The 15,332-nt window shown below is 41.9% G+C and overlaps 1 protein-coding gene across 1 annotated transcript in view; it reads right to left on the bottom strand.

Moving 5' to 3' along the window:
- Window positions 1-15,332, bottom strand: part of COA1 (cytochrome c oxidase assembly factor 1) — an 84,792-nt gene that overhangs the window by 28,741 nt on the left and 40,719 nt on the right. The window contains exon 4 of the mRNA XM_074943519.1: window positions 10,416-10,523. Within this exon, the coding sequence (XP_074799620.1) occupies window positions 10,416-10,523 (108 nt within the window). The remainder of the gene's footprint in view (window positions 1-10,415; window positions 10,524-15,332) is intronic.

Genomic DNA, 15,332 nt, shown 5'->3' with positions numbered 1-15,332 from the left:
GCAGCCCAGGATCAGCACGGTATAGGGGTGTCCCAACCGTATCCCCTTCTCTGTAGCCATGTCCCCTTCCCTCTGCTGCATTAGCCGCAGGGAGAGGGCAAGGCATATGTCAACTGTATGGAACTGCAGGATCATCCTTGTGCTCAAGTGATTTCTGCCAGGGGACAGTTTAAAATGGGTTTACGGCCTGAGTATACTCCCGGAGCAATGCAAAGCAGCCTGAGGACCTGGCCTGGTATATTCAGTGTCTAATGCATAATTCTGAGACTGTAAGCTCTTTGGGGCAAGAACTGTCAGTTACACTGTACAATACACAGTGGGGCCATGACCTGGTCAGCCATTAGGTGCTACTGCAATATAATAGAGTAGGCTACTGGATGTATTATTGTTAAACTATCTAATTAAGGATTCGTATTTACAGACTAAGGGCTTGTCTACACTTAAAACATTGCAGTGGCACCGCTGTAGTGCTTCAATGAAGTCACTACATATACTAACAGGAGGGGTTCTCCCATTGGTGTAGGTTCTCCGAGAGGCAGTAGCTAGGTCAATGGGAGCATTCTCCTGTCAACCTAGTACTGTCTACACCAGGGATTAGGCTGGTTTAACTGCGTTGCTGAGGGTGCGGATTTTTCACACCCCTGATCGATGTAATTACGACAACCTAATTTCCTAAAGTAGACCACGCCTTAGTCAACTTCCACCTCTTGATCAAAAGGAAAGTGGCAACAACACAGGGCCACACGGGTGTAGGGCGCAAAGAATGGGGAAGACGATCCTCAGGGATTCAACAAAACCACTCATTTCCTCAACCATAGGCAAAACTCAACACTATCACCCCGCTGTACGTGTGTTTTACCTATGCCTACTTTGCAGCAGGGCTAAGTGTTAGTAATTATGACTAAACATCGTGTTTTGAAATTGCAAAAGTCCCATTATAAACAGCAGGTAGTTAACAACAGAAAAAATCCCCAATTTTGTCCAACCACTTTAAATTAATTGAGGAAAAAAAATGCAGATTCTTCTCAAAATTGAACTTCTCCAGGTATGCAGAAAGAGGATAACTGACTAATTAGTAATTTCAGTCTCTTTCTTCTAAATACAGCTTCCAACTCCTCAATGTAACTTGCATACTAGGAGTCCTGGGTGTCTGACCCTTGCTATGTTTGCAATAATGAATTAATCTATAATGGCCCATATGTTATTACTTGTTTGTTTGCCGTTTATTCATTATTCATGAATTAGCCTACCTGAAAATGCATGCATTTTTTTTTCTAGAGGCAGCTACTTGTTTTCAATGTTTGCATGTGTAGCATTTTGCTTACAATGGGACACGCAGTACAGGAGTTGGAGTTTTCAAAAAGAAAATATTATTCATGCTGTAGACAAGATCTTGTCTAAAAAAAATATGAGAGGGTAAGACAGACAATGCAGGGCAACTTTCAAGATAAGACTAAACAGCAGTAAATCCTTGCCACCACAGTACACTGCATTTACCTGAGTGTGTGTACAGCACCTGGCCCAATCCTGATTGGGGCCTCTGAGCACTACCAAAATACAGATTATAGAAAATAATAAAACAGTACCCCTTTAAAACACCAATAAAGTATCTTTCATCCATTGATCTTAAACCCCCTCATCAAGTCACTAATCACCTAAGCCTCAACAATATTCTTTGAAACTTTAGACCTACCCTATTTCTATCAAATCAAGCTCCAACTAATCAATTGTATTCCTTGCTCTCTGCTTTGTTTTTGACAACAGTGCCTTCTGGTAACAACTTACTCTAGCTCTAAGTAGGTATTTCAACTATTAGTTATGTCCCACAGTACATATTACATCACCTTTCCCGAGAGACTGGTCTGAACAGTTTCCCTTCTCTTGCTTTATCCCTTTCATAATGTTCTTCACATTCCTCTTTCAATATTTGCTGTTTCTCTTTGTGATGGCATTCAGTAGATGGTATTTAAGAAAAGGTTACATAGCAAAAGGTTTACTCTTGGAGCTGGTTTCCTCCACTCTCCGAGGGAGAAACGGTAGTGCACAGCTCTCATAAAAACTCAAGCAGTCGCTGTTGGTTTGGGGACAGGAGAGGTGCCAACATAGACCAGAGTCTGTTGTTTTCCCTGAGAGAGCGACTAACCTAGTGAACAAAGAACAAAAATAGACTTCATATCCAGCATGGTCTGGTTGGGACTGGGAATACAGATACCTGTATTCTATTAGTAACCGTGCCACTTGGCTACTGTGCTCTTTTTGCTTGTCTAGCTACAAATATTGGGCCCAATACAATGGCCACTGAAGACAATGGTTAAGATTTCCATTCACTTCAACGTGCATTGAATCAGTCCCTTTCTGAGGCTTCATTAATTAATATTTTTGAAGTGCTTTCAGTAGCTCATTGGATGAAATGTCTGGTTCAAAGCCCTCTGAATTAAATGAGAGTCTTTCCATTCACTCCAATGCAGACTTTGAATCAGGCCCTGTAAGAGCCATGTATACATAAACTTTTGGGGCAGAGGTTGAAGGAACTGGGTCTGAAGCCGGGGTGGGAGGAGGGGAAGGAAGGAAAAGATTTCCCTTCTGACCTCCAGTGCTCAGATCTGTAAACTTGAAAAGCTTTAATGGGGGGGGGGGGGGGAGAAATTGTATGTCAGGCGATGGTTTTCCACAGACATGGTATAGTAGACTGGGATTATCCTTCCCAGAAGACCAGTAAAAAAAAGGCTGAGCACGCAGTTTAAACTTTTTGATGAAAGACAAATGGCAGAAAAGTGAGCTGTGATCTAGCTGCCATGCAAAAAACTGCATATTTACACATGCAAGCTCTAATGTGATTTCCTGATCCGAGTAGACTGTTTATTAGATTGATCTATATCTTACTGTGTAGATTTCCTGAGAATAAGACTCCATATTGCCAACTTCAAGATATCAAAAATCGTTTTGTTTTGTTGTGTTTTTTAAAGATTATATTGTGTTTTTTAGGTCAGTCTCTTTTTTTTTTTTTTTTTTTTTTTTTAACTCCTCCTGCCCATCCCCAGGTGTGTGCATGTGACAATTAGTGTTCCCCACTCTCCCACACGTACTGGATAAGGTGATTTTGACATCTGCTCCAGGAGCTCATCCCCCACATCTGCCCGTCTCCTGCCCAGCAATTAATCCTGTCCTCCAGCCCCCCTCAGTTCAAACCCCAGCATCACCACCTCATCAGTTCAGCCCCCCACCCCATCAACCCCCACCACCCTCAATTCACCCTCCCAGCACTCACTCCACCTGCTCATAACCCAGTATTAATAGCGCCCTCTCACCCTCGTCAGCCCCCCCACACACACCCCTCGGCAGGCCACAGTTCAGCCCTCCAGCCTCCCCTCTACCCCTCTTAGGGCTCTTCACCCTCCCAGGACAGGGGGCTAGTCTCCCACTTCTGGCGCTCCCACTGTAAGCTCCACAAGCAGGGGATAGGGGAGGCTGACAGCGGGAGCCCCAGCTGCCTGGGGCTGACAGCAATTTCTAAGTAAAATTAAGCCGCGCCTGAAAAAAAAAATCCAAATATTTGAGAGTTCTATCGCAAGATCACTCAAGAGGCTTAATTTTACTTGGAATTTATTGTGAGGGACGTGATTTCTATCAGACTTTCCTCCTAAATAAGAGACCTTTCCATACTGGTCAGGGAAACCATTATAAACAAACCCTGCTAGCACTGATAATCTGTGTTTTTAAAACACAACTGTGCTAGGGATCTGATCCAGAGCCCATAGAAGTCAACTGGAATCTCTCCATTAACATCTGTAGGCTCTGCATCAGGACCTATTTGCATTATCTGATAGATTAAATCTAAGTAAGGATACGAGTCCATCACGGAGGTCATGGATTCCGTGATTTTTGGTGACCTCTGCAACTTCAGCCCTACATGGCGGGGCTCTGGCTGTCAGCCCCACAAGGTAGAGCGAGTCCCAGGTGGCAGAGTTCCAGCTGTCAGACACTCCCACCCAAGGAGGCGAGGCCCTAGCTGTCAGCCCTCCCCCGTCAGGGCAGCAGGGCTTGGACTTACATGAACTATTGTTTATTGACAGCAACCCCTCTGACTTTTACTCAAAATAACCATGACAATATCTTAAGCTTTAAATATATTATAAAATAAATATAATCTTCTATTGCTTCATTATTTTCCATCCTCTAGGACCCCAAAACACTACAAATACAGCAAAATGCTGTACAGTAGATGCTAGATGCTTAACTTGTAAGGCTATGTTCAATAACTGAAGCATCCTATGTACAGAATAAATTGCACACGACCAACATCCTCAATAAATTTGGCCTAATCCTTTTTATGCTAAAGATTAGGGCAGATAACTAAGTGGTAAAATACCAGACGTTAAAATGGCGAAACACTAATAACGTTGAATCAAAGCCTGGTGTACTATTGATGTTACACAAATAACTTAGTTAAAAGAACAGGAAATTATTAAAGCACATGGGAAATCTCCACTGATTATCCAGGTGGGACAAGTACCTCCGAAGTATGCAACATCATAATGAATACTAGAAGTCAGTGCAAGCAGGGACTAGTCTAGTTTCACCAAAAGAGTATGATTAATGCTGGATGGTGTTTCTTTTAGAATACTTCCTTGAAGTTCTAAGTCTAGAGAAGGCAAGAATTATTGGGAGGTTCCATTTTCACATTTACTGTAAGAATCAGGGTGGTCAGAGGGTTCACTGATCGTCTCCGCTAGTGTCCTGGACCACCTCAGATGTCCTGAGGATCCTCTGGATCTTTATATATTTCCATGTGCCCCGGAATCCCCTCCCGCACCCGAAGAGATAATCAGCGGGGAACTGCACAAGGCTGCAGAGTTTTTTCCACTTAGCTCTTTCCCCACCCCTCACCCCCACCCCACAAGTTTCTGAAGCACGAGGGAATGGTTTGGTTCCCCCCCCCCCTTTTTTTTTATTTCACTTTTTTTTGTGATTACCTATCACCATGACAGCTAGGCAGCCTAGATTAACAAACTCCTCCCCATCCATTCCCTTGGGCCAGTTACTTATGCCCTAACGAGAATGGCTTAAACAACATAAATAAGACTAACTGGACAAAAATCTGGGAAGGAGGAGGTTGGGCCACTTTTAGAAAGAAAATGCAGAGGGGAGATGAGTCAAGGGGCAGAAAGGAGAAGAGAGATTTTATTCTTCATCTCTTCCTGTTATATCTTTCCCTTTTTTCCAAACCGCTTTGCAATTCTTGAGCTACGGTCATTACGCATAATTTGACAAAACCTAGGCTCTTTCAAGTTACGATGAATTAATGCTTCCTACCAGGGCATTACAAGCTTTCTAAGGTATGGACAACTGACAGGTTAGCAGTGGTAGTAACCGCAATAACAAAAAATTAGAAAATACCCTATGTCCAACCATACACGGGAATGGAAAATAAAACTTGTTATAGCTGAGATCTCAGAGTACAGTGCCTGTGAAAACTGCAACTTCTAGTAAAAGCCTATGTTTGCATTTCCTTTTGTTACATTCGATTGCTAGGTATTTATTAAACAAAGCACTCTCTTAAAGTTGCAATGTTTATACTTAACGTTAATAAAATATCAAGACATGATTGCTTCAAAAATCCATTGCCTGAGGTCAAAGCCTAGGATATGGAAAATGTAATTTCAGAAAAAGATGAGAGCAAGTGCTGAGACGTGAATTTTTAATCACAAGTTAGTACAACTGACTAACACTTATGTAAGATAATTGTTTTGCTATTTAGACCTGATATTTGTATTTCTGGAGCTAAAGTTCAAAACTAAGCTATGTTTCCACTTTCTCTAAAAATCAGAGGGGCTGTTGGATTCTGGAAGAAAATAATTTTTTTTTAAAAAAGCAGGGAAATAATGCTGCGTGACAGGTACAAAAGGAGATTGCAATAGTTAAAGGATCTGTCCTGTCTAGAACCATATGAACCTTTGAGTTCCGTCTAGTGTTTACTTACATTACAAAAGAATTGCAGCACACTGGTACTATCACCTTTATTTGTATTGAAATCCATGTAACATACATACAGTATTCTAACAGATCAGGTTTGTTTCACGATGTGTCAGCACAGGATTATGTGTAGCTGTGACTCAACGTTGCCATTTCGGTTGCACCATCATGATGAAGCAAACGTAAATATAAGATCAGGATGTTGCACTCGTCTTTTCCCCTTTCCCACCCTACCTCCTTTATTATTATGAGGTTGAGGAAAGCATTGTTTGTGTATCTCTTTTTGGAAAGGTATGGGGCATAAAGGCCATTTTCTTTCCCTTGTGGGAGGGGCAATTGGTTCGTGTGGGTTCCCACATCACCACTCCAATTACTCAGCGCAGCTTTCTGTGTGTTGGCAAATTCAGGGAGCGTACAATTCATGGACAGCAGGAACGGACCAGTGGCTGGGGCACTGGTCTAAGACTTGAGAGACCAGGGTTAAATTTCCTGCCCTGTAATAGACTTCCTGTGTGATCTTGGGCAAGTCACTCATGCCTCAGTGCCCAATCTGTAAAATGGGGATAATACTTTCCAACCTCACCAGGGTGTCGTCCAGTGGTGAGCTGGAGCCGGTTCACACGAACCGGTTGTTAACCCACTTCTCTGCAGGGGGTGCTGAGGCTTTGATGGGCTCCGGCTGGGAAGTGATGTAATTCCTCCTCCGGCCGCTAGGGGCGCGGCGCTGCACTGCGGGAGCCATGTGGACTGCTGCCTGGCCCTGGGGTTCCCAATGGTGGCTGGTGGGTCTGGGTCCCCGGCTGCTCTGCTGGGCCTGGGCTGCGTCCTGCTGCTCGGGCTGCTCTGAGCCGCTCTCCCCGTGAGCGCCCACCACCCTGCCCGCAGCCAGCCCCACACCCCCTTGCCTCCAGCTAGCCCTGCCCCACACCCCTGTCTGCAGCTGGCCTCATGTCCACTGGTGCCCTACAGTTCCCAGGGCAGTAACCCTGCACACCTGCTTCAATGAGGGGGGCAGGGAGCAGCGGGGACCCACACATGTGCACACCCTAGGGTGACCAGACAGCAAGTGTGAAAAATCAGGACGGGGGTGGGGGGTAATAGGAGCCTATATAAGAAAAAGACCCTAAAATCAGGACTGTCCCAATAAAATCGGGACATCTGGTCACCCTAGCACACCCCCAGGGAGCGGCAGGGACCCACACATGTGCAACGGAACTCATTTCTAGTTCAGGCCCATCTTTTAAAAAAAAAAAAAAAAAACTTTAGGCAGGGTTAACATACATCCGTATTGTCCCGGACAGGTCAGGCTTTTTGGTTCTTAAATCGCCGTCCGGGAGGAATTTTTAAATTTTAAAATTTCCTCCCGGGAAAAATAGGGACGTATGGTAACCCTGTTGGTATAAAAAATACATACTGGGGCACATCCCTTAAATCAGAATTTTTTATAGGGAACTGGTTGTTAAGATTTTGGCAGCTCATCACTGGTGTCGTGAGGATAAATACATTAAAGGTGGTGTGTTGCTCAGGTACTATAGTGATATATCTTAGACAGACATTCCTGTGAGCTGTGCTCTTCTCATTCTGAGACCTAAGCACCAATCAGACCTGCAGAATTTCCAGAGGTCCAGACAAGCCAGCTCTTTCCTGGGTTGTGCATCACTGCATGTGAGGGCGGACAGGCAATGTGACCAATTTTTTTTACCCTCTCCTGTGTATTAGGCGTTTATTAAATCCACCACCTTTAAATAGCAGAAATGCGTGGTGACCGTACCACCTGCCATCCTCCACCAGATGCTTCCTATGAGTTTGGTGCTGCCCTTCAATCCATGGAAGCAGGTATAGGCTTTTAAAAAAAAAAAAAAAATTCAGCTATTTGGTAGCCAATTTTACCTCCATTGTGTCGGAGCAGGGCTGAGGGTCCTCGTTTAGTCTATCTGGCCCCTGAATGTTATTGCTGCTCTTAGGAAATACAGCTGTCAGTAGGTTTTCCTGGTTGCAAATATATGTTCATTACGGACAGAAAATATTTAATTAAAATTTAATTCATAAAGTGAATACTACGAGGTTAATTATAGCTTTTTAGAGGCAGTGTATGGGATTTGGAGAGATTACCTTCTAGTGTTTAGCACAAAGTGCTGTCTCTTCCGCAAAGCTCTAATTAGCTGTTTTTTTTTTTTAATAGCCAGTTTCCAAATGATTGCTCAGTAGCTCCCACTTTGTTCTTCATCAGCAGTTTCCCTAGCACAGCTGCTTCAGAACAGGAATATCCCTCCAGTTTGCATTGCAGGGACCAGACAGATTATTTATTACAAAAGGTGCAAGCTAATGGAAGAGCAAAATGCAGGCCAGCCTAGTTCAACACCTGCAATTGTCTCAAGAGAGGTTACTTCTAAATAAATAAATAAAGGAAACAAACCAGAAGCATGAAAAAGAATAGACCCTTTGCAGATAACGGGCAAGCAGCTACTCCAAGAGCACAATTCTCTTCTAAAATCTGCAGTGGTCCTCTCCAGTTGTCTAGTCTGCTTTCCATACGTATGCCAAACTCCAACTGTCATCAATGGAAGATGAGAGCACATGTGAAGAAAGCAGCATTTTGGAGCGGAGATCTATTGTGTGACTCTGAAGAATTTTTCCTCTAATCCTTTAGTTGTCTTCAACCCACATTTTTTTTCTTTTCTTTTTTTAAAAGGTTAAAAATTTGACCTATCCTTCGATTGCCTATACTTTAAATCTGGCTACTTTCCAGTAATGTGCTGGATGCCTCAAAGAAGAAGGGTAAGAGGGTCTGTTCAGCACATCATTAAAGCAAGGGCACATTTCCTATCCTAGGGAAGATCTCTGTAAACATATGGAGTAGCTTTTACTTAGATACCGACTTCACGCTGTGTTGGTGATATCACATGCTCCAGGAAAACTCACTGCACACTGGAACCAGACTACTGAGGTCTGTTTTGCTCCCCATATTTTCAACGTTATGCTACCGAATGAGTTAACAGCAAGTTAACACTGTTGGTTATTAGTGGGTAAAATTTTTCAAAGTGCATGTACTTAGATGCATAAATCCTATTGACTTTCAGTGACGGCCAGCTACTAAATGCCAAAGCCACTTTGGAAAATTTTTACCACTGCCCCTTAACATAGCAACTGCTTTGCTGCCCATGTGATGCTTACCCAGCTGGTGGATCTCTTAATCCATGTGGAGTGCTATCCATATCACAAAGAGCCACCACAACTGTTGGAATCTCAGTTGAGAGGCCCCAACAATGAACAGATAGACACAGAGATACTTTACATGGCTATAAATAGTCCCCAGACTAGGTAAGAGGCATGTTGCTCAGGCAACGTGGGATAGCAGGCATTGTCACTGCCCGGCGGGTAATAGTTCTGCAGTTAAATGGAAGCCTCCCACCCAAAGCTGTAGATCTTTCATGAGGACTAAACTTACTTGCGTGCAAAACGCACCCCGCCTTACGACTCTTGGTTCAGCAGGGCACATGATGTTCCAGCATACTGTATGCTGGTGACTTCAAGTGGAGTGGGAGCTGGTGAAGTGTGAAGTTAAGACTAAGCCAAGGGCTGGGTAAATTAGCAGCGTGCTATATGCCTCTCTCACTCTGGTTATTGGAGGGATTCAACACATTACTGGACTTTTCAAATCCTACATTGTTAAAGGATCCTTCATCTAACTCTGCATGTTTGGGAGTCCATGAATGTGCGTGTATAAAAATGATTTTTTTTTTCCTAGCACTGAACAATGGTTTTAAGCTGCACTTATTCTGACTCCTATGTAGTAACACAGTGTCTGTGCACAATGGGCCATATCTTGATGGCCTTATTCACACTCATTCAGTCCAGTGATCTATTTGTGGGGCTAAGAATAGCAGCATGTGTGCCTCCCTATGAGAGTGGGTGATACAATAGCACTGCAATGTTTGTAAAGGACCAAAGCCTCACCCTTCTCTTGTCTTGTGCAGTTCTTCAAATACAAATGTTATCTGATAATAGTTTTTCTGAAAATTTGATCAATTCCAAGTGGGTGCATGACAAGAGCAAATAAAAAATAAACAAACCTAAGAAGCGTTCTGTAATCCCTTATAACTTGTAAAGAGCCCCCAACACCTCTTGGGAAACCATTCTATTTCAAAAACTTTGCTTATGTTCTCTCACAGTTCCCCTGACTTGTTTAATTAAAATTACTAAATGAAACTTGTATTAGAAAAAACAGAAACTTGGTTGCTTAGGGATTCAGATCCAGTGGCTTATTCCTTTCATGAAACCTAAATCACGTCCATTGCATCACAGCCATCACCACAACACCTAATGGTGGATTGTAACCGTGAATAGGGAAACAAAGATTCTGCTTTCAGGAGCATCAAAAGGGAAATACCAACAGTGATCTAGGTAGGTGTAGAACTGTCTTTAGGAATACACATACTTACCTGAGACAGCAGTCTCTGAAGATGAAATGTTGATGTTCAACTGCAGAAAGAAATCCGCAGATTTCTGTGGCAATAGGAACTCTTCAAGTTCCAGTACTTTGGTGCCACCTAGTGAAGAGATTTTAAAATGTTATTCGTGTCCATCAATTTTATCTCCTTTTTAAAAGCAATAAATGAAATACTTCCAATCAGTGTAAATCCAAATGAAGATCGCCATCTCTCTCTCTCTCTCTCTCTCTCGTTTTAAACAGCCATGAGTATATCACAAATAAAAATTAAATATTCATAGGATAGTACTCTCACCAGGTTAGTGAAAGCAAAAAATATAAAACTTTCTTAACTGTAAAACAGACTTGGGAATTCGGCACAACTAGGCACTAATCTTTCCTTCTATTAAAAGAAACATGCGCTATTTAAAAAATTGCTTGTCCATGGGCATTTCCCCTTCACTAGAATACCTCCAAAGTAATGGGACAAAAAATCTTAAAGCTCTCCAGGTTCTTGAGCAGGGGAAAGCTTCGTTATAACCAGTGGAGATCTCTCCAAGGACCAAAGCATATTAAGCACTTAAATAAGCACTATTCTGTTCTGAGTCCAACTGGTCTTGCTGTCAGATAAACTTAATATCCATATATTAATACACATAGCTTGCAAGCTTGCCATTGATGTCAAGCCTAACACAGCAATAGGATTTTCAGAGGGATTTGTTCCCTTTTAATCCAAGCCACAAACTGCAGAGTGTGGTTTTACCATGGACATTGCTGAAAAATAATGTAAGGTGAGATAAAACATCTAATCCTGAAAGAATCCCAAAGCCTTCTGTATTACATACTTATACTATCCTATAGATCACACTTACATATCGAGCTACACGGAGACTTGCTAATATAATGTAAAAGATGCACATTGGGAGTGATTCACTGTCTGGTCAATGGCAGATTGGAGGATTGCACTGAACAAGCCCTTAAAGAACTGGCCAGCAGAAAGAGCACATTACTGACCTTATTAAAAACTGATACAGTAGGGCCGAGAGCAGGCAAGCCAAATTGCATGGGATCCAAGGAAGTGTTTAAGGAGCAAAAGTAGAGCCACCAGGTCTAGACATTGCTAAAGATGCTTGAAGGCAAAGGGTGGGGAGAGGGGGATGGGATGAGGCAGTGAATGGATTTGTTGAAGACTGCAGAGAAGGGCTAGATGAAAGAAGCTGACCGTCAGAGGCTAGGAAGGGACAAAAGAAGAAGCAAGAGGTTGACAGACCGGAGAAGGTAGGGTTGAGTGATTACTCGAAGTAATACTGGCCTTTTTGCATCACAGTGGAATTATGGAGGGGAAATGGTAGCATTACTGGACTGTACATGGAGAATACACCATTGTACATTGTGGCATCTTGATTAGAGTGGGAAGTTGGGATGGGGAGGGTCAGACTTGCTTTGATTGTAAGCTCTTTGAGGTAGGGACTGCCATTTCTTATGTGTTTGTACAACACTGAATACAATGGGGTTGGGGCCTTTAGGTGCTACTGCCATATAAATGTAAAATACTAATAAAAATGAAAGACACTAAAATCACTGGCCTGATGGTCTGTGAGCCGTATGCAGTCGGTGGGTGATAGTCTATGGTCCACACAGAAATACATGTGGTGTGGAGCAGATGGCAGTCAGTGTTTCCAGTTTATAGGCAGAGGTAGGGCAGGGACATGAGGTCAGACTTAAGGTTTTGTTAATGGGCAGTGTGATCACTTGCATGTTTGTTTCAGCAACTCTGTGAGGTAATTTGAATACAGATTTAACTGCCATTAACTGCTCATTTTCAATTGCTGTTTTTTAAGCTGCAACAACCCTTAGTACACACACACAAATGTTAAGTAGCAACTTGATCAATCTTTAAAATAGTCTTGCCTGTGATATTACTGTGTGTTCTGATTATACAACTCGGTGACCTGTCCAAATCATGAGTCATATTGGGCCAACTCCACTCCAGTAGAGCTCCACCTACTTACATGAAGTACTTGCATATAGCCCAATATATGTAATATTGCTTTTCCATGCAATCAACTACATTTTTTTTTTTTACTATATGGTCTTCTTGAAATCAATAACCTACTATCCTACTCGCTAAAATGGTATAACTAAAAATATATTTAAACTGAAAATAGCAGCTCACTCAAATCAAAGCCATTCTTGCTGCTCTCAGAATAGTATTCATACAACTGTACATGAAAGATGCTAAAAGTGTATCTGAAGTAAATTGCAATTGTCCAGTTCTCTGAGTCCTGAAAAGAGCAATTAATATGGATTCTCCTTTGCAGAACTGCTACCATTCTATGCATAATAAAAATAGGGTTAGTAATGTCCATATCCCTTTTTTGGCTACAACATCACTTTAAAAAGTGTTTCTTCTCCTAAGAAAATGAATTTAAAAGCCTTCAATGTTAATATATTTACTTAAAAAGCACCCTTTCTTCCTAAGAAAATGTTTAATGTATTTTGATCCAAAGGCAGAGCATTTTCATTAGTGTTCCCACTGGTACATTTGTCCTTTCATGTCCATGCATTAAGGCTCTGTTTAAAACCTGTCTATACCCCTAATCTGCCTGGAGAGCTTTTTCTGGATATTCAAAGCTACACTCAAGCCTATAACAAAAGGGGGAGGGACACGAGACAGAGAGAAGTGTTATGCATAAAGTTCAACACAGCCTTCTCACATAAACACACACACGACTCTAAACTACAAGGCATGGCATTTCCACAGCAAGCAGTTTCTCCAGACAACTGATTTATTAGGGCCTGTAAAAGCACCTTGAATCTGAGGTCCAGATGCATTCATTCAGGTCTATCATTGCTGCAATCTATCCATGATAGAATAAAAAATGCTCTGACTCTCTGATGTGGGTGTGATGGAGACCTGCTAAAGGGCCCAGTGATGCTATCTAAGGCTTAGGTGACAAGTGCATAAACCAGATTACCAGATCCTTCAATTCAGAATCTTTGCACTTGCTTCTATATCTGCTGTGGAGCAACTACTGGCTTAACAACAACAGGTGAAATCCTGGCCCCACAGATGTCAATGGCAAAACTCCCATCAGCATGAATAGGGTCAGGATTCCAAACAAAACTAAGAGCATAACAAACTTTAAGAAATTCCCTGGCCACCTTGAGCTACACACTTGCCCACTCAATGCAATACTATAGTGAGCAGTAGAGTTGTGACAACAGGGATAGAATTTCCTGCTACCAAAGCACTGTCCCCTACCCCAGTCTCCCTTAGCTGACAGCAGTATAGGCCCCATCAGATGAGGATGAGCAGGAACTGAGTGGGACACTGTTTTCCCACCTCGTAAAAATTTGAGATGATTCTCCCCTCCTCCCCCCCAAAAAAATTCCCATCCTGAATCAAATTCATGAAAATTTGAGGGGAAAAAAAGTAATTAAAAAAAAAAACAGTTCAGTCAAACATTTTTTGGTTTGAATTTTGACCAATTTTTTTATTCCAATAAATTTAAAAACAGTCATTTTGAACTGGAATTTGTCATTTTGACATGTCAACGTGGTTTTTTTTGTTTGTTTGTTTTTTATGTGTGGGGTTTTTTGGGTTGGTGTGTGTTTTTGTTTTGGCACCACCCCGCTCCCCCCCAAAAAAATTTCTGGTCAAGATATTCTCGAAAAGTTTTGGTTTAAACAAATCAGCATTTTTCAACAAAAAGCCATTTTAGCAAAAAATTCCCAACCAGCTCTAGTTTTGACCCACCTGATATAGCGCAATTTTGGAGGAAAGGATTAGAGGACATGGAAATCTAGGACCAAATTCTCTGCTGGAATAAATGGGCACAAGTCAACTGACTTAAATAGTTTTGCCCACTTGTCATAGCAGAGAATTTTGCCAGCCCAGCCTGGACAGATGCATGGATAATATTTCACTCTGAAGGACACATGACAAAGGAATGGTAAATAAATAAAATCACTGATTTTGTCAAAAATATTAGAGATGGAGTGAAACACAAAGTGACACTGCAGAATGCCTAGAGGCCTAAACAGGTGTTCAACACTGAATAAGTTATTTCTTTTCAAATATACTGTAAATTACACAGGTTGCCATTTCATGCCAAATACAAACTTACAACAGAGTGAGTAAATCCATTTCATAATACTGGATACAGACCCTCAAACTAGTCAGCCTAGGCCTGCATTAGTCTCTGGAGTTGTAGTTTCTCCTCTACACAATCATGTTAAAAGGAGCTAATGCTTAATTATGTGCATTCACAGAAGGATAAGTACCATTGAGTCTAGATTTCCTGAGCATTTAATTCAAGTAGTCTTTTAAAACTGACTTAGGGGTTGTGCAGGTCTCAAGAAAATGTAAACGTACACTCCCCCTTGCTGCACACACTTATTAATAATGGGAATTGTACTGGAAGGGAAAAATATGCTCTAGCCCCACTTTGGCCAAATGTAGATTATTTCAGGTGCACGCTTTTTACATGTGTGTTATATACACCAATCAATACCTTCCAAATTATATTTTGCTGGAAAAACTTTCCCCACAGCCTTATCAGAATGTATTAGATCAACTGTACCATGTAATTATAAAAAATGAATAAATTAGGTGGTCTTATTCCATATTAATCCCATCAATGTTCTATTTATTCAGTGCGTTCTGCCCTGCCCTGTCCTTTCTGGTATTACTATTTATAATCCTCAGATCCTCCTGCCAAAAACCTGCACCACCACTCAGTTTCCTTGTAAATTTACTTCCTATCTGGGCTTGCATCTCGGAGGCCAGAAAACCAATGCAATGTTGTACAACAGGACCAAAAGTGTTGCAAGGTGGAGACATTATTGTCCATTTCTTCCCCCCACCCCAAACAAATACAGGAATGTCAGGTAGTGGCTTAAGCCTGGGAATTGGGAGATCTGAAGT

The sequence above is a fragment of the Natator depressus genome, chromosome 2 (assembly GCF_965152275.1).
Source record: "Natator depressus isolate rNatDep1 chromosome 2, rNatDep2.hap1, whole genome shotgun sequence".
Classification (NCBI taxonomy): Eukaryota; Metazoa; Chordata; order Testudines; family Cheloniidae; genus Natator; species Natator depressus.
Note: the sequence above shows the minus strand (reverse complement) of the source record. Positions and strands in the feature narration are given on the sequence as shown.